The sequence below is a fragment of the Erythrolamprus reginae genome, chromosome 2 (genome assembly GCF_031021105.1).
Source record: "Erythrolamprus reginae isolate rEryReg1 chromosome 2, rEryReg1.hap1, whole genome shotgun sequence".
Lineage (NCBI taxonomy): Eukaryota > Metazoa > Chordata > Lepidosauria > Squamata > Dipsadidae > Erythrolamprus > Erythrolamprus reginae.
Genome location: NC_091951.1, coordinates 107494204 through 107516909, shown reverse-complemented (window position 1 = coordinate 107516909; position 22706 = coordinate 107494204). Strand labels below are relative to the sequence as shown.

Genomic DNA, 22706 nt, shown 5'->3' with positions numbered 1-22706 from the left:
AGGATGACCCTAAGAGAAAATCCTAAGAGAAAGTAAATGATCTTGATCATTTACTTTCTCCACTTGGAAAAAGCTCAGGCCATTTTACAACACACACACATTCACCCGTCGTCAGAATCCATTTCGGGAAGAGAGTAGCAGCCTTCGCGAAAAGGAGACCACGACGAACAAGTCAGGACGATTGCACGATTTCTCACAGGGAAGGCGACGGCTACATCGGAGAACCGTGCCAAGAAAGCCCCTAAAACGCTTTGCTTACCAACCGAGCTCTCCCTGCAGATGCAATTAACCAAACGCGGCCGGGCCTACTGGTTATACAAGAGCCGCCAAGGCCAGGAAAGCTTAAACCGCAGCTGGCGGGCTCCGCCTCGGCCTCCGCGCGTCTCCCGCGGAAAGCGCCGCCGTAGAGCGGGGTGGAAAGCAAGCGCGTCGGAGCTTACCGCAGGAGAGCAGCAAAGCAACCGCGGCTTGTCCGCTGCAACGACCGGGCATCCCTCTAGGGGGCGCAAGTGAAAGCTTGGCGGCCGGCGGCGTGAGAATTCAAAATCCTCAGAGTCGCTGTTCTGCTTTGTTTGGGCGGAAGTCAGAGTCGGCGAGCCCGGGGCGGAGCACAAACTCCCGCATTCCCCAACCAAAGCGTCACGCCATCTCCACGTCGACCGCGGAGACGGCGTGGTGACGTGAGAGGAGAAAGCAAGTTCAATCAGATGACCTGTCACAGGAAGGGGCCAAAATGGAAAGCCGGTGAAAAGGCAGAGGCAAAGAGATTCATGGTGGAGGTGGGTCCGGCTTTGGCTTTTGGAGGAGGGGGGTGTTGGAAAGCTGTGGCAGCTTGACAAGGGTGCGTGCCGGGACCGGCTTAGGAGGCTGCGGGGTCCATGAGGACTAGAAGCTTGGCTTTGCGTGCATTAGGAAACAAGCGACTCTGCTGATGCGGCCAAGCCTTTGGTGGCCCCGAGGCAGGGGAGCGTGCGGGCTTTCCCCCCCAGCTATGCGGTGGCCCACAAGGCTGGCAGAGCGGGATGGGTGGGTGGGTTGTTTGGCCAATATCAGCCGAGGAAACATGAAGTTTATGTGAAAAGCGTTACGCTTTTTCAATCTTAGGGTGGGGTGGAGATCCTTTCACCATGGAAAGAGCATTTGTTCAAAAGTGAAACTAAGCAAGTGAAAGGGATTGGGTTTCTTTTTTTCCTACTGAATTTGAGTAGTTGTTTACACAGATGGTATATGCTGGCAGTTGGAAACTCTATGGACCTCCTTGTATCAGGAAAGGGGTAAAAAATGAGATGTCAGGATGTCTAAATAAATAGCGTGCTCTGAACAATGTTTAAAACCGTGTTGGAAGAATTGCCATTGGAATAGCTGTGAATAAAGGAACAGGGAAGAGGAAAAATGCAGTACAAGTATATGAACACTGTACAGATATCTTTAGTGGAGTAGGTGCGGTTTAAATAATGACTGTGTGCATGTGTAGTTAGGTAACCTGTGTGTTTCTGTGTAAAATGTGTTTCTGCAAGGAAGTTCTTCCTGTTTAAGGAAATGATCTGGAGGCAATTTACAAAATGCTTCAAAGCTAGAACTTTAAGTGTTGTATCCAGTGATGGGCTCCTACGGGAACAGTCAGGAACGCAGTTCCAGTAGCAAAATTTGGGGCTCCAACCCAGAGCACCCAATTTGCACTGAAAGATGTTGAAATATTTTCTTGTATGTACACAGAGAGCATATGCACCAAGACAAATTCCTGGTGTGTTCAATCACACTTGGCCAATAAAGAATTCTATTCTATTCTAATAGCTACTTCTGTAATCCTTAACCAGAGACTTTTAGGAATGCTCCATTAGCCAAAGCAGGTTACAGGAAAAATGAAGAACAATTAAGACTCTCAAAACCGGATGTTCTCCAGATATGTGTGAATACTGAAGAGGTAGTCCTCAGTCCTCATTAATTTCCATAGCTAACTGACACCACAAAATTACATTATGCGACTCTATCGTTAGCAAGGGCAGTTCCGGCACTTCTAGTTAATGATATTAAGCAAATCCTGCACCATTGTTGAGTGTGAGATGATAAGAACACCATTTGCAACCTTCTGCCAGCTTCATCATTGAGTTTGCTTGTCAGAAACTGGCAAGGAAGGTCGCAAATGGTGATTGTGTGACCATAGGATGTTGCAGCATCGTAACTGTGAGCATGTCACTGAGTGCCTGGATTATAATTACATGACCGTGAAAATTGATTCTAAGTATCACTTTCATTCAATGATGTTGTGTATTTGTACAGTCAGTGAATGAGTGGTTGTTAAGTGAGGACCAGTCCAGGACTTTCCAGAGTTGAAACACATCTGGAAAGCAGAGGGGTAGTTTGGAGCCTAAGTGTAATATAATAGCCTCTCTTTGAGAAAATACGTCAGTTTGTGAGTCACTTCAGCATGTTGGTCTTTATCTACAACTTCCCATAATAGTGACCACCTTTAGGAGGCAATAACCAAGTAAGGTAAACCATAGCATCCTGTCTTTTGTACTACTGTTGCATTATTAATATAGGAGCAGGAAACTTTCAAGAATTATGCATTCTGAAACTATAATGAGTTTTAAATACTCTATCCATGCCGAATATAGTTTTCTGTAGTTTAGTTGGTGTTTGAATGAAAAGTCGCTTCGAGAAGGGCAGCATAGAAATCTAATAAATAAATAAATAAAAGTATTCACTGCTGTGTTTTGGACAGCGGTCAGAAAAGGACAAGAACATAGGTCACCTTTGATCTCTGAAGGATCCTTTTGCTTTGTTAACATTTCTCCTATCTAAGGTTGTAAATGTCTGGTATTTTTCCAAGTTCTACCTTCCCTTCGCAGGGTTCTTTTTCTTTTTCTTTGTTTACTGTTTAAGATAGAATTAGCCCTTTATGCTTCCCACTGTTTTGTAATCTCTAATCTTAAAAAAATATATAAAAGAATCTACTTGTATTAAACTGCCTCTGCTGGTTGATTTCAAAGTAGGGCTCTAGTCCTTATTTACAGAAATTATAGGGTGACATTAAGTCCAAGTGCGTAGGAGTATAACAAAAATCTTGCCTATGTGTTCTTTTAGTTCATTTCTTATGTTTCGAGTGGGCTAGAAGGATTAGATGATTCAATTATTGCTGGATAACTATCTGTACTCAGATTTGGTGGAGAGTTTTCTTGCCCTAGCTGGCAGAACAAATACTTTTGCCACATACTAGAAATGATCAATATTGCTTGCTTACTAGATGTTATAAATTGTTTTGGAGTCATTTTTGGTCATTTAAAGAAATAGGTGACATTGGGAAGATCAGTTTCATTATACAGTATATTTGAAAAATAAAGGAAACTCCCTATGATCCAGCAATGTGGAGATGAATTCTGTGACAAAGTTTGCTCCCTACATGCCTAGATTTCTTTTTCAAAACTTTCTGAATACACTATTCCCAAATTAGAGTGTTTATTTATTGATATCCTTCCTTTATTATTTTTACAAATAACTTAAAGTGGTGAATATATCCAGTGCAACTTCCTCCTATTTTCCCCATAATAGCAACCTGTGAATTGGGCTGAGAGTGATTGGTCACCCAACTGGCTTTCTTAGTTAAGACAGGATTTAAACTCATGTTCAAATGTCTCTTGTTTTCTAGTAGGTGCCTTGACCAATAGACCAAACTGCATCTATCTATAACCTACAAGTGTCATCATTAATTCAGGTTTTGAGGGAGTTGAATAACATTGCATTTTAATTTCTTTGCTATTCTTTCTCTAGGTAAACATATTTACAAAGACATTTTCAGATTCAAACTTGCAACCTCTCAAAGTAGCAGAAGTGAATGTGTCCTAATGCAACAATTAACTCAAGGGCTCCAGTTAGCCTTAAATGAGCCCACAGTAATTTAGCACAGTTTTGCTAGGAAAATCAGCTGGTAATTAGTTTTTAGCAGATTAAAGTGATGGTGTTTTGCAAAAGTATCTAGGAAATCAAGATTGAATAGAAGGTCAGCAGAGTAAGTGTAGAATTTTAATATATCTTTGTAGTGTTTAAGAATTTTGGAGTCCTGAAAAACATACATGGAGTTTGTAATCTTACAGACTCAAAGAAACTCTTCTAAAATTATTCTGCCTGAAAGGTGGACAATGTGTTCATGCAGCTTTGGAAGAACTTTTTATTAGACCCTTAGTGTAATAGTTCTGTAGTTCATAGAATGATTTTTATCCAAGCTACAAGTTATTGCAGATGCCACAGAATAAATTCATATGAGCATGACTCACAGTAATATCTATTTGTGGAGGGGAAGAGAGATAAACGATGGCAAATGACTAAGGTACCCTTTCACTGAAATTAAGTGCCTTTTGTATTTGTATCATACTCCACACACATGTGTACTCTCATATACCTGAATGTGTATCCAGTGCAGTCCAGAGATTAAAATCTGGTCAGTTGAAGACTGAAAAAAGACCATGGACGATGGCAATGAATAATTATATTTGGCCTAAATGCCATTATTTCTCCACAGGATTGATTCCTCTTACGCTGTCTGCCAATTTCAGTCTTCATGGTCTCAAATATATTGGAAGAAATTCTCATTGTCATGAAAAGTTTCTTAATTTTTTAAATTTACCGCAGATAAGAAAACAATCAGAAAAAAAGGCTCATAGGCATTGGATATCAATGTAAAACTATTCTTATCTCAGAGAACAACATAGAACAAATAGTACATGATTTTGTCAATCAACAAACATTATCCTTTAGAGCCAGATTTAACATTTTATCCTCAGTTGATAAACAATGTGGAAAATATCTATATTGTAGCTTGCTGAACTTGTCCACGTGACTCCTGTTCTGCTAAATGGATCCATTTGTGCTACATAGTTTCTACTTCAATGACTGTTTCAGAAGGCTAATTTGTTATCCTTTTTATTACATGTTCCATGTTAACTTCCTTTTGTAAGGGGGGAAAAGAGGCTCTTGTGACACAGAATGTTGCAACATTTTGCATAGTAGCCATCAATATCTGCTGACAAAATGAAACCAGATTCTGTTGAGTAATAGGCTCATTTGGGCTTCTTTAAAATTTTGTGTTGGTATTTAAATATCATTTTATCTTTGTGGTAGTCAGGATGGAGTGATTGGTTGTTTCTCTTCATTACTGATCTTTGCTCAAACTAAATACATTTGATGGACATCCTCCCTTTTTTGTCTTTGTTGATGGGATTATGGGTCTAGCCTTTTTAACTATTCCCAAATTCAAATGTTACAGTGGATCAAGTTTGGCAATATGAAATTATTTCCCATCAGCCATCTTTTAGTAGAGAGATTGTTACTTTGTTTATTGTCCCAACTCCCAAAATATAATGGGATTAAATTATAGAATGTCTGTGAACTATTTTTTTTATTTGGTGCCTTCTCTCCAGGGTTCTGAAAACCTTGAAAACCTGACTTTATTCATAGGACTGGAATTGATGTTTATTATTCATTCAGTGGCCCCTGTTCTGTTTTCTTTGTTTTGCTCTCCATTAGATTATTATAGTCTGGACTGTCAGTGTGATTCCATTTTTTAAGTTATTTTTTAATTTTTTCCCCTAGTTCCATAGGCTGCGCAGAATCCATTGGAGTTGGGTAACCAATAAGTGTTAAATATTTATTTATTTATTTATTTACTTACTTACTTACTTACTTACTTACTTACTTACTTACTTACTTACTTACTTACTTATTCATTTATTCATTTACTTACTTACTTACTTACTTACTTACTTACTTACTTACTTACTTACTTACTTATTTATTGGATTTGTATGCCGCCCCTCTCTGCAGACTCGGGGTGGCTAACAACAATGATAAAAACAGCATGTAACAATCCAATTTATAAAACAATTAAAAACCCTTATTATAAAACCAAACATACACACAAACATACTATGCATAACTTGTAATGGCCTAGGGGGAAGGAATATCTTAACTCCCCCATGCCTGGCGGCATAAGTGAGTCTTGAGTAGTTTACGAAAGACAGGGAGGGTGGGGGCAGTTCTAATCTCCGGGGGGGAGTTGATTCCAGAGGGCCGGGGCTGCCACAGAGAAGGCTCTTCCCCTGGTGCCCGCCAAACGACATTGTTTAGTCGACGGGACCCGGAGAAGACCAACTCTGTGGGACCTTATCGGTCGCTGAGATTCGTGTGGTAGCAGGTGGTTCCGGAGGTAATCTGGTCCAATGCCATTTAGGGCTTTAAAGGTCATGACCAACACTTTGAATTGTGACTGGAAACTGATCGGCAGCCAATGCAAGCCATGGAGTGTTGAAGAAATGTGGGCGAATCTTGGAAGCCCCACAACGGCTCTCGCGGCTGCGTTCTGCACAATCTGAAGTTTCCGAACACTTTTCAAAGGTAGCCCCATGTAGAGAGCGTTGCAGTAATCGAACCTCGAGGTGATGAGGGCATGAGTGACTGTGAGCAATGACTCCCTGTCCAAATAGGGCTGCAACTGATGTACCAGGTGAACCTGGGCAAACGCCCTCCTCGCCACAGCCGAAAGATGATGTTCCAATGTCAGCTGTGGATTGAGGAGGATGCCCAAGTTGCGAACCCTCTCTGAGGGGGTCAGTAGTTCCCCCCCCCCCGGGTAATGGACGGACAGATGGAATTGTCCTTGGGAGGCAAGATCCACAGCCACTCCGTCTTGTCTGGGTTGAGTTTGAGTTTGTTGACATCCATCCATGTTGCATGAAATAGTAAATATTTATCTGTACATGAAAACAATCTTTGCTTGAACTATAGAACATGTAGCCTTTCCCTCCCAAAGCTAGCCCAATGGATCAGGTTTTTCCAAATTTGTCTTAGAAGAGAAAATGGCTAATTCTTTATGATTAATTTTAACACATCTTTCCCAAAGCAGAGTAGTAGCAAGCTCTTAATAGCTCGAATATTCATTTTTGTCAAATCATTGTTTTTGTCAATTGGAGTCTCAATAATTTAATGTGAACTAAGCAATACTTATTTAACTGACAGCTGACTGACTGTGGTTATAAAATTAAAATATTATAGAAAAATAATATCCGCACATCCTTGGAATGTCCTAAAGGCCTCAGCTGTTTTTAATTTGATATAGTTATTAAATGTGAATAGATAATACTTTATGTAAGTAAAGCCATGATAAAAAAATATATTTTATAAAGCTAGTATTTCTAATAATATTGTGGTCATATATTATAAGGAACAAATATGTAACTAATCTGAAAGGACCTTTAGAAGTCAAGTTTCAAAACATCCTGTCTTCCTAGCAAGGCCTAACGAGAAACAATCAGAAGATCTTCCAAGTGTGTCCAGTTTTTTCTATTAAGATGTCTTGTCTATGGCGATTCTCAGTCATCCAGGTCATGATTGTTTCAAAGGTGCTTTTTTTCAAGAAGCAACTGGACTTTCTGCTTTTTCCTTGAAGACATTTCGCTTCTCATCCAAGAAGCTTCAAGAATGAATGGATGAGAAGCCAAACGCCTTCAAAGAAAAACCAGAAAGTCCAGTTGCCTCTTGAAAAAAACACCTTTGGGATTAAGATGTCTTGCAATCCAAAAATATCAGTCAGTCGGTAGCTCTGAAGAACTGATATTAACAATGCAGTTCTAAAGGAGTGTCCATGGATTCTTTTGAATTTGTGAATATAGCAAATTCAAATCTGGATTCAAGATAGCAGTAGCTCTTAGACTTTTACACCACTTCACAGTGCCTTACAGCCTTCTCTAATGGGTTTACACAGTCAGCATATTTCCTCCAAACAATATGGGTCCTCATTTTACTGACCATAGAAAGATGGAAAGCTGAAATGGAAATAGTTCCTCCCACCCACCTACCTCCAGTTTATTCTCAAGCTTTCCCTAATGAACATAAATTTGAAAAAATAATATAAAATTCTGGTTAATTAGTGTTGAGTTCATAAGTACCATAAATGCATGATTTTGAGACATTGGTGTTCATGGAAGAAATAACACACATTTAGTAACTGTTCCTAATTTTTTTAATTACTATTTTTGAAGAATAGTTACCGGTATATATATATATATAATGCTGGGTCAAGATCTTTCATGTCACAGTTGCCGAACAAGGCAAATGACTTAGAATGTTAAGTACAGAGTGCTCTATGAATGATTTGAATGAGAACTAGCTTTGTGCTAAGGTCATTGTGAACCAGATGGCATATATGGTCTGTTTACTAATGCAGCACCCAAATTGTTCTAAGTAGAGTTTTGCAGTTTACAGCTCCCTAAGGACAGAATCAATAATGATGATAAAATATGACATATGATAAAAATATGCCAAGAAGAGCCACAAAGTTAAATAATTAAATCCAACACCAAAAGTATTTCATTTCTATCACAGTCAGTATTTGTGCTTCTTATTTCTATTTCTCTGGATAGACAAAAAGTTGATCTGAGTAGCGTATCTTCCTTTTGTGCAGATTTTCATGAGAGAAAGCACAAGGAAATGTATTTTTATTCTTCTCACCTCAATAACTCTGGGCTGTTCACAATAAAAAAAATTATGCAATAGCACAAATAAGAACAGTGTTGAAAAGATTTAAAAGTGGTTACACCATTACAAGTTTAAAAGTTAATGAGATAAAGAGAACACTGTCATGAGACCAACCATCCCCAGGTTGCATATCACATTCTTGACTTCCATGCCATTTGGCAGACACAGGTCTCAACATTCTTTCTGAAGGCCAAAACAATGGAGGCCTGCCTCATGTCTAAAGGTTTAGGCTCTCTTCCTACCAGTTAAACAATGGGATCCGCAACATACCCTCCCTGTCTGAGAATTGGACAATGTAATTGACATTAAAAGTTGAATAAGCCGTTGTAACACTGAAAGCAATGGATGCTGAATCAATTAAAAGTCATTTCAATGTGATCAAAATTAGTTTGATCTTACTCTGTATCTGAATCAGTGTCTATGAAAGGAGATGAGTAAAAGGTTTTGTCATAATTTTGGTTGGAGAATTCATTTTTTTTAAAAATCCTAAAATCTGATACTTGCTGTTTTTCATCTAGTTTATTCTTCTTCAGTGTGGTCTTCAAGGCTTCTTATGATTGGCTATCACCTGGCCAGATTGTCTAGGAATTCTGAGATTTAATGTCTAATCACCTGAATTAGTTGATAGAAAGCTATCCATCTTGACCTCTTTTCTGAGTACAGAATTGCTGGGGAGAACTGGAAAGAAATTCTGCAGTTTTCAAAGTACAAAAATTTGTGCTGATATTGTTCAAGGTAGTGGGAGTGGGTGAATGAATTTCAGAGAGGCTATTTCTTGCCTGCGGGGAGAAAGTGTGGGTTTTTGGGGCTTTGAAAGGGTTACACTTTGACTTCAGTGGTAATTATAATAAAGTGTTGATCCCAAAGTGTTTCTCTGATCTGAAGTTTTCCTTTAAATATGTTCCTGTTGCAACTCTTTGTGTAGGTCAGAAGGTGTGGCACTCTACATATATAATTATCTCTGCCAGAATTTGTTCCATTGGTACGAGCAGGATACTTGTGCTACAGCCATGGTCCATCTAGAGAAATTTTGTGTAATTGAGGCCACAAAACCCCAGGTGGGAAATGTTGAGTTAGTAAGTACTACAGTTACTAATACTGCTTTTCCCGCAGTCACAATGTCAACCAAGAGGTTGTGTAATGAAGACTACAATGATTACAGTTCAACAGATGTGACTCCCGATGGCAGTTTCCCAGATGGCTTGAACAATATTGCCAGTCCATCATCCTACCAACGATTTGGAGAAACAAATGGAACAACGTAAGTGGTTTTATTCTTCATTAGAATCAGTATGCCATCTAAATGGATAGGCAAATTAATTTAACCTTAAGGGAAAAGCATGCAGGCATCATGTCAAGGCTCATTCAGATTACAGATAAAAAAACTAAACCAGTGTTTATTCACATATAAATTTATTGAATTTACTGGGGATAAAGTGTGCAGAACCTATATCCTGACTACAAATTACTTTATTATGAATTACTTAACATCTCAGATTTTTAAAGTCAATTTTTTCTGGCTTCTGACTGCTTCAGGTAACTATGACTCACTGGCTCCCTCATTTCAAAGATTTGTATCCATTATTAGTATTTTCCCCAAACTATTCTGAACATGGAAATCTTTCTTTGTCCCAGATGGCAAAGACACAAATCGCCCTAATGTGATGGCCCATGTTCTCAGCCTTTTTAAAGTTCCTGATTTGCACTTAATTTAATCTATATCAGTTAACTGCAAGACAAGCTAAGACTTTGTAACCTTAAACATGTTTGCTTCTCTGAGAAATTGTTACATTTTGAAATCTGTACATTGATTTAATTTGTATCTGATTTTACTAGTGTGATATTATTTGAAAGCTTGTCTTGGCACCTATTCAACAAAAGAGGTTTTGTGTTATCAATGGAATTTCTAGGTCTGCTGAAGCTATAGAGCTACCTTGACCCCTATGTGGACATAAGGTCAAGACTGTATTAACAGTTGATACAGCAGCTGCTTACTTTCTGTAAAATAGGTGTCTGGCTGCTACCATATATGCTGCAATTAAAATAACATACTTATATATGGCACCCCTGCCATATCACTAAAGAAAGTGTGATCTTCCAGCTTCATCTTTTGTTTCTTTTGCCCTAATCCAGGGATGAAAAATTTCAGAACTACCAAATGTTGCTGAACTTCCACACCCGAGATCTTTTACTTTATATATGCTTCCTGGGTTTCTAAACTGTAGTTTTGCAAGATTTGGAAGAGTGGCGGTTTTACATTCCTGACATTGAAGAAATAGCAATGGGTTCTTTTGAGTAATTAAATCTCTCTATATTGTGACTTTTTTTCTCTTCAGATGGTACCAAACCTTAATACATCTCTTGAAAGGAAACATTGGTACTGGCCTGTTAGGACTTCCGTTAGCAATCAAAAATGCTGGTATTGTGGTAAGAACTTCACACAATTTTCATTATTTTCAGTTGCTGGGATCAGAGGGTTATTTCTTTGAGAAAAAGACCTGCAAGTTTCATTACACTATTTTTTGTTTGTTTAAACAAGAAATTTGTGTTGTTGGCAAGTAAATTTTGTTCTGAGGGGCTAAAAAATGAGGATCTCTTCTGATCTTTCCCTGAGCTATCACTGTCAACTATTGCAAAGTCTTGCAACATATTTTTTAGTAATTGACAATTTGCAAGCTTAATTTATGGTAGACCTGTATCAGGAGAAGAATAACCAAGATGCTAAAGATAGAATAAAATATTATTTCTCCCAATTACTGGTATTTCTCCTGCTACTGCAACAACTAGGTTTATTGCCATATATCTATATATGTTTTTAAAAGCCCTTGTTGTAACTGGGAAGGAAGAGAGGCAATGATAATTAATATTCCCCATAAATGAATATTTATGATGAGAAGTGGCCCCTTACTCCTTTTAAAATAATTACATCATCCATGATACATGCTAGAACAGAGAAAACCTATCATAAGTTTGAAAAAGAGGAGTTCAGACACGTACCTCTATTCCATTTTCTAGCAATTTGAATAAGAGCCAGGGCAAACATCTAAGCTAGAGTATTTTTAGTGTCCTCCTCATATTGTTCTATTGATAAACCATCTAACATTAGGGAAGTGCATGTTTGTACATCAGATAATATTCACTCAACCCAGCCTGAGTAATAGATTTACTTTCTGTGAAATTACCTAGGTTATTAAGTATGTAGGTTGTACTAACAAAAAACATATCCTCAAGTATGTGGACATCCTGTACCCTAACATTTTAAACACGCTCCATAAACTAAATATGCTCTCCTCACAGTCACACATACCTAGGTACACCCACATAACTCCATCACTCTGCTAGTTGCAATGGCTACCAATTGGTCTCCAGATGCAATTTAAGGTGTTGGTTATTACCTATAAGGCCCTACATGACATTGGCACAGACTACCTATGGGATCATCTTGTGCCACGTGACTCCCAGCGACCAACCAGAGCCCACAGGGTCAGCCTTCTCCAGGTCTAGTCGGCCAAACAATGCCAATTGGCAGGGCCACGTGGAAGGGCCTTCTCCGTGGTGGCCCCCAGAGAATTTTATTGCCCCCATTCTTATGGGCCTTCTGAAAGGCTGTGAAAACATGGCTCTGGCGGCAGGCCTGGGGGCCACTGAACAACTAGCTCTGCCCCAGAGAGATGAATGTTGTTGAACGAATGTTGGATTTGTTTTTTTTTACTGGTTTATATTTGATTATTTGCTATGTTATTTATTACCATTTATTTGTATTGCGCTATATTGCTTATGATTGCATGCCGCTTATTATTGAGTGACTTAAAAGTCAATTAAATTAAATTAAATTAAATATGACTCTTAATTTGAGTAGTTGAACTCTCCCAGCTATTCAAAATTTTTCAGAAACCTGCCCTTAAGATTTTATAAGCTATAATTGAATTAGGTTATATCAAAATAGTTCTAATGTCATGTATATGGTATACAAAACTGAATTAGCTACAGAGTACTAATGATATTATTTTGACATTCTTAGCACAAGTGAATGTAGGTAACTGAAAAGAGCCAAGGAGATGGTTTTGAAGAAGCGAAGCAGAGACAATGATTGTAAAAGCATGCTTTAAGGCAGAGAAAACACACAAGAAAGGCAGACCTGATGCGGAAGAGGACTGATTAGTTCTCTATTAGTCCTCCTCTTGTTCTTAGACTAATATATAAGCAGGAGAGAGGGAAAACCTAGGTCAGCATTCAAGGTTTTGTTATTGTGGCCTATATCAACAAAGTTAAGTTCCAGCCAGACTTGTAGAGTTTTCTGACATGGCCCATCTCAAAGGGCTAACATTCATCTTACCTCCTTTCTCATGCTTTTTCTGTTTCTAAAGCATACAATAGTAATAAGGAGACATCAGGATGGCAATAATACAAGGAAAGCTATTATGAAAAGGAGATGAGAAAAAAGTGAATGGCTTATGTCAGCATGGAAATAAAGATTCAAAGTGAATTACAGGATCAAGAGGAAGTAGCTAAGAGAGAGGGAAAGCTACATAATCAAATAATATGGAGAAGTCTGCTTGAAAGAGGAAGAATTGAAACCAGTGAAACATCTCCTCAGTAATCTTCTGGAGGAGTGAGTGGATTATCAATATGATAAATAACAGAAAAATGGTAGAACAGTTGTTTAAGAACCAGAAACTAAATTAAAACAGAAGCTTATTGTAGTATAACATAAGCTTCTGGCACCTGAACGGCTATGTGTTATTTATATAAATGTTTTGGGGTGCCACTATTCTTTAACAGATGCACAAGTTATAGTGAATTATGGATGTTAGTAGCTTTATGTATCTAATAAATTATAGTTCCTTTAAACTGATGCTGTAGCCTGTCTTTAAGGAGCTACAGATTTCTTCAGTGTCCATTGGGCTTTTTGGTGCTTCTGTCGTATTTATTAAAAGATAGGCTTCAGGAAAAAATAAGCTTAAAAAAGAATTTCAGATGAACTAACAGAGTATTAATAAGATGAACATACTGAGCGCTAATGGAAACTATGGTAAAGAAATAGTAGAAATAGGTTTCATATTTATCTATTTTACTTTTTCTAGACTGGCACACAATCATCTTGATAATTTATATTATGCATTTCCCACAAAACTATGTTATAATAAAAACTTGACACAAGAATGTGGAAAAAATTGGTTGTAAAGATATTTGTATTAGTCAAAGTGTATAAAATTTGTATAAAAGAAACAATATATTTATTTTATGCAACTTTTTAAAAAAGATTAGAACTTGAAGAGAGGAAATTAAAAACTGAAAGGAATAAACTTAATTACTTTACCAACCCTTTGCAGGGTATAGAACCATTAAATTAAAAACATATCCACAACAAATCAATGCATCTTTAGACAGAATTCATATTTTGTGGTAAGCCAGACAGAGATTTCTGTCTTAATGTGCCACAAATAGCTGTCTAAATGTAGCTTATTTAGGAAGATATATTTAAAATATCATGGTACTGGGCCACATGCAACCCAGGTAATAGAAAAAATATTAGAACATTTCAATCTTTTCTTTTTGAAGCATATTGGAGAGTTCTGTTTCCCATTCTAATACATAGGTATTCACCTATATTGCTGAGATTTGATATGTAAGTAGCCTTCAGCTCCAGCAGACTTTAAATATAAATCAGGTTGACCTTGTTCCCTTTTCCTTATCCTAATTTTAGAAGAATATTGTCCACCTTAATTGTTCATTGAGTAGCTTCTTGAGATTTAGAAATGATATTGGCATGGATGCAAGTAAAGATATTTTGGGTGAGGAGGTGTTTCTTTCCATCAATTAGCCATCAATGGAAGGTGGCCCCACAACATCAGAAGATAGAGGCCTAGATTTTTAGCTTTTGTTGCTCACATTTTGAGGAATTCACTTATGGCCACAATAATTAGGAAATAGTGTGATTTACTGTTGAATTTTTGGCAGCAAAATATTGGAAGATTGATGAGGCATAAAAACCTGTAAGAATTACAAATGAATGTAAGTTTGACAATTAACCAATTTTTTAATAAGCACTGTAGTATTTATATGGTGTGTTTTTAATTCTACTCTCCTTTCACTATTTAGCTGGGTCCCATCTGCTTGCTTGTGATTGGAATCATCGCAGTACATTGCATGGACATCCTCGTTAAATGCGCTCACCACCTGTGCCAGAAGTAAGAGGGAATTATAACAACTGCTATCCCTGGAAGAAAATTATTGTGGTTATAAAATAGCTAAATTAAATAACAAAACTAGTTCTTTTGGTAAAGAAAGCAAAATATACAGCAGGGAATAAAAATTAGCTTGTGTTGAAGGCATGGAAATAATTTAATCATGTGGGGGAAGATTACACAATCCTGTTATGCTTCATTAGCTGTTGGAATGGCTTCAGATTGCACACACTGTTTTCTCAAATGCTGCTAAACTGAATAAATGAAAAATGAGGCTTAAGGCATCCATTTAGAATATATACAGGTGCTATGTTTTCAGAGTTATTTCCATCCCTGGGCAAGAACAGAGGTTCCTTGGTAGAGGGCATGCAGAAATAAAATAGATTTCTATTAACAAAACCTAGCGAAGTTTGGTTTGGAAAGCTAAACTGGGCAATTTTACCTATGGAATGGGGTCTCTTTGGGGGCGGGGTTGGATCTTTAAATGATAATTGAATTACCCAACAAGTCTCATTTTTTTTACAGTGCTGTTTTTTTCTCTTGAAGCATCCTATGGTGCTAGAATTAAATGACTCATTTTGGAGAGCCTGTAATTAATTAAAACTCAGTTGACTTTGATATTGAAATACTACTAGCACTCTTGGATTACATTGTATCCATATTATGAATCACCTACCTATAGACCTTAAGTCCCCTGTCTTCGATAGGTACAAATTTATAATATTTTTAAAAAATAATAATTTATTAGATTTGTATGCTACCCCTCTCCGAAAACTTGGGGCAGCTCACAACATAACATCAATACAATATAAATACAAATCTAATGTTAAAAAATAAAAAAACCTAATTTAAAACACACTGTTATAAAAACTTATATACTACAGAATCATACACACTCAAACCGACTTAACATAAACATAATAAAGGTCAGCTAAAAAAAGGAGGGCGGGAGATTAATCCCCCCCACACCTGGCGGCAAAGGTGAGTCTTCAACATTTTACGGAAGGCGTGGAGGGTAGGGGCGGTTCGAATCTCCGGGGGGAACAGCAATCTGATCAGCTCTTGATCAGATTGATCAGCAGGCTTAAGGAAAAGTGTGCTTCCTATTTTTCTGTAACATAGTTGCAAAATAGATTGTATAGTTAATGGCAACAGTATTCCATATTGGTTTCTGAGAAGGAAGGAGGAAATCTTAATGGCTTCTTCCCTCTTCCCAGTGACCCAGTTCAGGAGGCCTGGTTTCCTATTGCTATTAGCAGAATCATTGGGAAAAGTAGGCTAAGCATCTAGAGCAGGACTGTCAAAAGCAGATGCATCACGCCCATGCCTGGTTTAGCAAAGGGGGCAAAAATCCCATGATGACATGAGTTTGACACACCTGATCTAGAGCAATGCAACAATGCCCCAAATACTGTAGCTGTTCTATATCAGAAGGAGTTTGATAGCAGCCTTTTGAAGTAGAACATTCTGTTTTTAAAAAAACCACAAGCTTTTATGTCTATGGAGATTCTCAATCATCTAGGTCAGGGGTAGGCAAACTTTCCTCTTCTATGACTTGTGGACTTCAACTCCCAGAATTCCTGAGCCAATCATGCCAGCTCAGAAATTCTGGGAGTTGAAGTCCACATGTCATAGAAGAGCCAACTTTGCCTCCCCTTGATCTAGGTCATGGTTGTCCCAAAGGTGCTTTTTTTTCTCAGGAGTTGAAGAAATGTCTTGGATAAGGAGCAAAATGTCTTCAAAGAAAAACAAGAAAGTCCAGTTGCCTCTTGAAAAAAGCATCTTTGGGATAATCATTTATGAGTTGCAGTCACAAACGTTTATGCCTGTTAATAAAATTCATTAGCCAGAGAAAGTGCTACCAGATTCCTGATTTTTTTGCCCCCCAAAGACAAATGCATCTTTCTTCCTATAATGTTTGCCTTTGCTTTTCTTTATGTATTGAAGACTACAATATGTGCAAAAGTTATGTATTCTTGTATATGGGTAAAAACATGCTGTATTGATTTTCCTCCATGCATGAGAGTTTATTGTCACATGAAGCAAAATGAAAAAGGTCAATGGCCTAGCAGAGAAGCAGGCAACATTTGAAGTTTTAAGATTTAAGATGTGTAGATATACCTATTCTAAACATTAAACTCCACACTACATACCTTAGATTAGAATATCACAAAAGGAAAATCTGAATTACAGCCACTGCTGCTAAGCATGTATAAATATTTGAATTTTTTTCTCTGGGTTTGTTTTCTTTGTCATCATTTTCTTTTGTCTTGTGCCATTGTTGTGTTTTTTATATTGTTCTTTGTTGTTTTTTTGTTTTAACAATTGTAAACCGCCTAGAGTCATGATTTATAATTACAGAGCTTATAAGGCAGCATACAAATTTAATATATTATTATTATATATTATTATTTTTATTGATACTGCACTGCACTGTTTCTTCTTTGTCATGACTGCTACATCCCATCATTGATGGATTGGAAGAAACATTTCTGATTCAATTGAAACTGGAGATTCAGCTTGTGGCAGACAATCTGAGTTTCATATCTGCAGATTTTTTCTGCTGTAGCCATTATTTGTTGCTTTATTATTTCTAGTGCTTCCTTAATTTTCTTTGTTTCTAGGTGATATTTCTTGATCAGGTATACTTTGGTCTTCAGATTCTTCAGCTTTTTTTTTCATTCATCTGCTCCAGCTTGCTTGCATCTGGTCATAAAATGCTAATCTTTATTTCCAACATGATCTTACATTTTGGTGGTGCACTGTTTTTTGTTGATTTTGCATTCAGGGTATTCAATTATAGATGCATCCATGCTAAACATTAGTTGATTTGTTTTTTGCAGTGGGCAGGTGATATAGTGTTGGCATCTTTCAATTCTTGTACTCTTTCTTTGGAACAGGTTTTGGGGCAGACAACCTTATTCTGTTGTTTTTGTGCTTTTCTAGATGCTTATTTATTATTTGTTTCAATTTTTCTTGTTTTATATGGTTTTGTTCTTTCTGAGGAAAAGGCATAGGCGCTCTCTGGTTTACGCCTATTGTCTGAGCTACTTTGGCATGGCTTTGATTTCTTTGCCCTGAGTAGACCATTGCAGTTCTTTCAAAGTTTCTCTGAGTTATAAATTGATGTTGATCTGCTAGCCTGGTTCTATTGCATCTGTTCTGGATACCGTTTTTACAGAACTGATATATTCTTTTCAAATATTCTTTTCAGCATGGACTTGGTCTGTAAGAATAGATAATTTCTGTATGTATTTTGTTTGTATGTATTTTTGTATTTTGTAAACAAGTTTTGTTCTAGTAGCCTTGCAGCTGCTGGCCCTGGTTGGCTAACCAACAGTCCTGTGTCTTGTAGTCAGAAGTGAGTTCCTGCCAGTTTGGATCAGTTCTACAGAACCGGTAGCGGGAATTTCCCCCCGCTTGCCAGACTGGCAGCGATGGCCGGCTAGACATGCCCCTGAACCAGCTCTCGTGGGAGTGCCATTGTTTTTTGCTTCTTTGCATGCACAGAAGCTGGGTTTTAAGCACTCACATGGCTCATGAGAAAGCGAACCAGCAGTGAGCTAAGTCAGAACTCACCCTGGCCAGATGTCCAGATGTCCAGGAACTCTTATTATCTATAAGTACTTGTTGACCTTGTTGATGGATGATCTGGTATCGTTTATCTAAATTATATATTATTTATTGGAGACACGCATTTTTTTCTGGCTCATCCAATGACAATTGTCCAGCGTGGTTGTACCTCTGTCATTGCTCTCATCTTCTTCACAAGCCCCACAACCATGTCAAGATAGTACCTCACTGTAAGAACATATTATTATGGTTGGTTGCATAATCAGTCAGATTGTTATTTTTATTCACCTGTTCAGTCCTTCCCTAGAACCTGAGGAAATGCTGATTGATAATGTTAAAAGTATTGTTACAAGAGACAAACTATTCCAAGTAAAATTGATGTTTGAAATTGACTGATGGGGATTTTGTCTATGTTGATGGGGTTTACGTAGTGCTCCAGATATTTTGAGATTCCATCAAAGATGCCTATTATTACTGCCACTATCTTTGTTTTATTTTGCAATAGTTATTCTACTTTTATTTTCAGGTCTTTATATTTTGTGATTCCCATCCCCAAGTCCTTTCCCTTCTCTTCTGCTGTTTCCACATTCTGCAATATCTACTATCCTGGGTTTTTTTTGTCTTTCTTATCAACAGTTGTTAAGTCTGGGATGTTATGTGACAGGTTCCCGTCTGGTTGAATTCTGAAGTCCCCAAATCCATTCGCTTTTTCATTTTCTATTTTTTTGCCTGCACTGTGGTTCTACCAGTTCTTGTTTGCAGGCAAATGGTATTTCTTCTTCCCAAGGACTTATTGTTATCAAACTGAGCTGCTGCAATAGAATTGGATATGTATAAGAAGTTTTTTATAGCCCTAAATCAGTGCTACTATGTTCTTTTCAGTGATGGGCTACCAAATTTTTTACTACCACACTGTGGGCGTGGCTTATACATTTTGTTTCAGCATCTTTCAGTGCAAATTGGGTGCTCTTGGGTGGAGCTCCAAATTTTGCTACCGGTACTGTGTACCTGACCGTTCCCATAGGAGCCCATCATTGGTTCTTTTATTCCAACTGTCAAGACATTGTTTTTCTTAACAGATGCCTTTTCAGAAAGCAGATTAATCACTTTTACTCCTTACTATTCTAAATATCTCTGCTTTTCTTTTCATTTTTTTCAAATAGACATCAAAAACCATTTCTGGACTATGGGGATGCTGTGATGCATGGGCTAGAAGCTGGTCCCATTCCGTGGCTCAGAACTCATTCTATCTGGGGAAGGTACTTAGCTTAATTATAATTGTGTTGTATCATTTATGGCAAGGTGTCAGACTCTTGGTGTCATGGCGGTGTCACATGTCAGGACTTTTTCTCCTTTTTCTAAACTGGGTGTGGATGTGGGCAGTGTACAACCCAGGGGTTTGACAGCCCTGATCTGTGGTGATCAATTTTATTTCTCCATTAAAATGAAGGTAATTTTTTTTTTGTTATGTGAGTTGTAAATTATATGAGTTCCATTTGTGGTACATAGGAAGGACTCCGATCGGGGAAGATTGATTTGGGTCTTTCAAACCAGACAAGATTTCTTTAGGTCAGGTTTCTGCCTCCATTAAGGGGAGTGAGATCATTCACTTTATTAAATATTACATTTGACTAACCTGAGGTCCCAGCTGTGTAAATATACAATTGGTTGGCTAAACCATACTGAGTATATTGTTACAGAATTGAGATCTTGCAGATGGAAGATAATTGTGTAGCATCAGTCGTGTCCAAAAGCTAACTTGAATTCAAGTAGTTATAAAACGATCAAATTTCCATTTAAAATGTTTTATGGAATTTAATTACTGAGAAATTCATTTCATTGCAATTTTGGCAAGACTTTTGAGAACGGGTCTTACCTATTGGAAAAATTCATTGGGAAAAAAATACTATAGTGGGGGGAAATTATTACTTTGCCGTTATAATCCTCACACAGTATGAGTTAGATTTGATTTGATTCATTTTGGTTGCATTATAAGATGTCATTTTGCCAACATATTGTTAAATTTTTATTAAAACTGAGCAACTATATTCTTAATTGGACTTTGTATCTAGCAATATTTCAGAAGATTGAATTGATACATCAAGAAGGTTAAATATTAACAACTGTTGATCTTGGGTGCTTACAGTATGTTTTATTTTTTAGGTACCTAGTGAGTTTTTTCTTAATTCTTACTCAGCTGGGATTCTGCTGTGTATATTTTGTATTCCTTGCTGACAATTTCAGACAGGTAAGAATCACAGTAATGAAATGTGTTATAATATCTAAAGCAAGTATCACTAAAAATTCAGGATCATAAGTATTGTTTTAACTTTACCTTTTTCAAGTAGCTGCTTTCATGCTCTCACGTGTAGCTCTTTTCATGTACCCCTTTCATATGTTCAGTAAGAGACCCATGGTTGAGTCTCTTGTTATCTTAAATTATATGTATCCTGCTGCAATTAGAAAGACTCTGAACTATTTCCCAGAAACAAAACAAACCCTTCTATACTTGGACCAAGGTGAAAGGAGAGCAAGTATAGAGCAGTATTAGATTAAGACTGGGAAGTTTTAGATTCAAGTACAGTAGTCCCTCGCTATATCGCGCTTCATCTACTGCGGCTTCACTTCATCGCGGGTTTTCAAGAAATATTAATGAGAAAAATCATTTGCGGATCTTCGCTGGTTCGCGGGTTTCTGAGGAAGTCGATTGGCAGATTTAAGCAGCCCACGGAACTCGATTGGCAGGTTTTTCAAAAAAAATATATCTAAAATTGTAAATACTGTATTTAAATACTGTATCTAAAATAAATACTGTGTGGGAAGGGTTTATAAACACTTAAAACAATGAAAACTTACCAAACAATTACAATATAAATACTTAAATAAGTACTATCAGTCGATAAATTCCCCATCGCGGATTTCACCTATCGCGGCCGAGTCTGGAACGTAACACCAGCGATAGGTGAGGGACTACTGTACATTGTCTGGTACAAAAGGGTATTTTGTGCCAGTTACCATCTCTCATCCCAATGACCTTGTAAAATTGTTGTTCTAGGGAAAATCAAGAACAAAATTCTGTGTATGCTATTTCTCTTAAAAGAATGGTAACATATACATCCAACCAACAATTACCATATTTTTCAGACTATAAGAAGCACTTTTTTTGTCTCCCAAAAGCAGGTGAAAGTGTCTGTGTGTCTTATAGACCGAATATTGCAGAACCCTCCTCCCATCTGCAGGCCATTTTGTGAGGCCTGTTTCAGGCCCTTCTTTCGGCCCATTTTGAGAGCTGTTTGGGCTGTCTTTGAGGCTGTTTTGGTGCCTTTTGTTTAAAAAAACAGGCTGGAAAAAGCCTTTAAAAATGGCCTGAATAAAGCCTCAAAAATGGGCTAGATAAAGTTTCAACGTTGGGCCAAAAACAGCCTTGAAAATGGGCACTAAAAGCCTCAAAATGGCCTTTAAAGCAGCCTGAAAAAAGATCTCAAAATGCCCCCCAAAAGCCTTGAAATGTGTCCCAAAAGCTTCAAAAATGGGCAGTAAAAAAGGCTGCAAAGGCCCAAAAATGGGGCGCACGGAAGCCAAAAACTTTTTGTTGTTATTTTCTTCTTCAAAACTTATAGTTTGAAAAATACAGTAGCTTGTAATATTTTCATTAAAGTTTGAAAAGATGAGATGCATTTTTCTCAAATTTGTTTGTCACTTGTCACCTCGGCTGTGTTTCCTTCGTGTCTTGAGAAATAAAGGATATGCTGGATTCAGCTGTATTCATCTTTGAGGGAAGTAGAATGCAAAAGGGCCACCTTAATCCAAAACTGTGTTGTCTCCTGTGGAAGTCTTGCTTTCTGAATTTGAAAAAAAAAATATTTTCATTTATTTAGTCTGAGTTTACATGATGAATCATGAGACATGAGTCAACAACTCAATTAAAATGTACTGTAATGAGTTGTATAACTTGGCAAGCATTTCTTATCCTGATCTAGATACCACAAGTTTAATATACACTGAATGGGACCAGTGTCTCAGCAGATTTAAGAATAAGCTTGCACTAAAGCTAAAACGAAAGCCAAATGCAGTCATTTTGTATGTTTAATTTTATGAAGTAATACAGTTTGCTTTGACCAGACCAGATTACCTCAGGGGACCGCCTTATGCCGCACGAATCCCAGCGACCAGTTAGGTCCCACAGAGTGGGTCTTCTCCGGGTCCCGTCAACTAAACAATGCCGCTTGGCGGGACCCAGGGGAAGAGTCTTCTCTGTGGCGGCCCCGGCCCTCTGGAACCAACTCCCCCCCGAGATTAGAATTACCCCCACCCTCCTTGCCTTTCGTAAGCTCCTTAAAACCCACCTCTGCTGCCAGGCATGGGGGAATTAAGATTTCTTCTCCCCCTAGGCCGTTACAATGGTATGCATGGTAT

General features: G+C 37.7%; 1 protein-coding gene across 1 annotated transcript in view; it reads left to right on the top strand.

Annotated features, from left to right (window-relative positions):
• Positions 1–444: 444 nt before the first annotated feature.
• LOC139160770 (proton-coupled amino acid transporter 1-like) overlaps positions 445–22706 on the top strand; it is a 35303-nt gene continuing 13041 nt past the window's right edge. Inside the window, exons 1-6 of the mRNA XM_070739040.1 lie at positions 445–779; positions 9643–9790; positions 10866–10956; positions 14632–14720; positions 19454–19549; positions 20454–20538. Coding sequence (XP_070595141.1) covers positions 9648–9790; positions 10866–10956; positions 14632–14720; positions 19454–19549; positions 20454–20538 — 504 coding nt within the window. The 5' untranslated portion in view covers positions 445–779; positions 9643–9647. The remainder of the gene's footprint in view (positions 780–9642; positions 9791–10865; positions 10957–14631; positions 14721–19453; positions 19550–20453; positions 20539–22706) is intronic.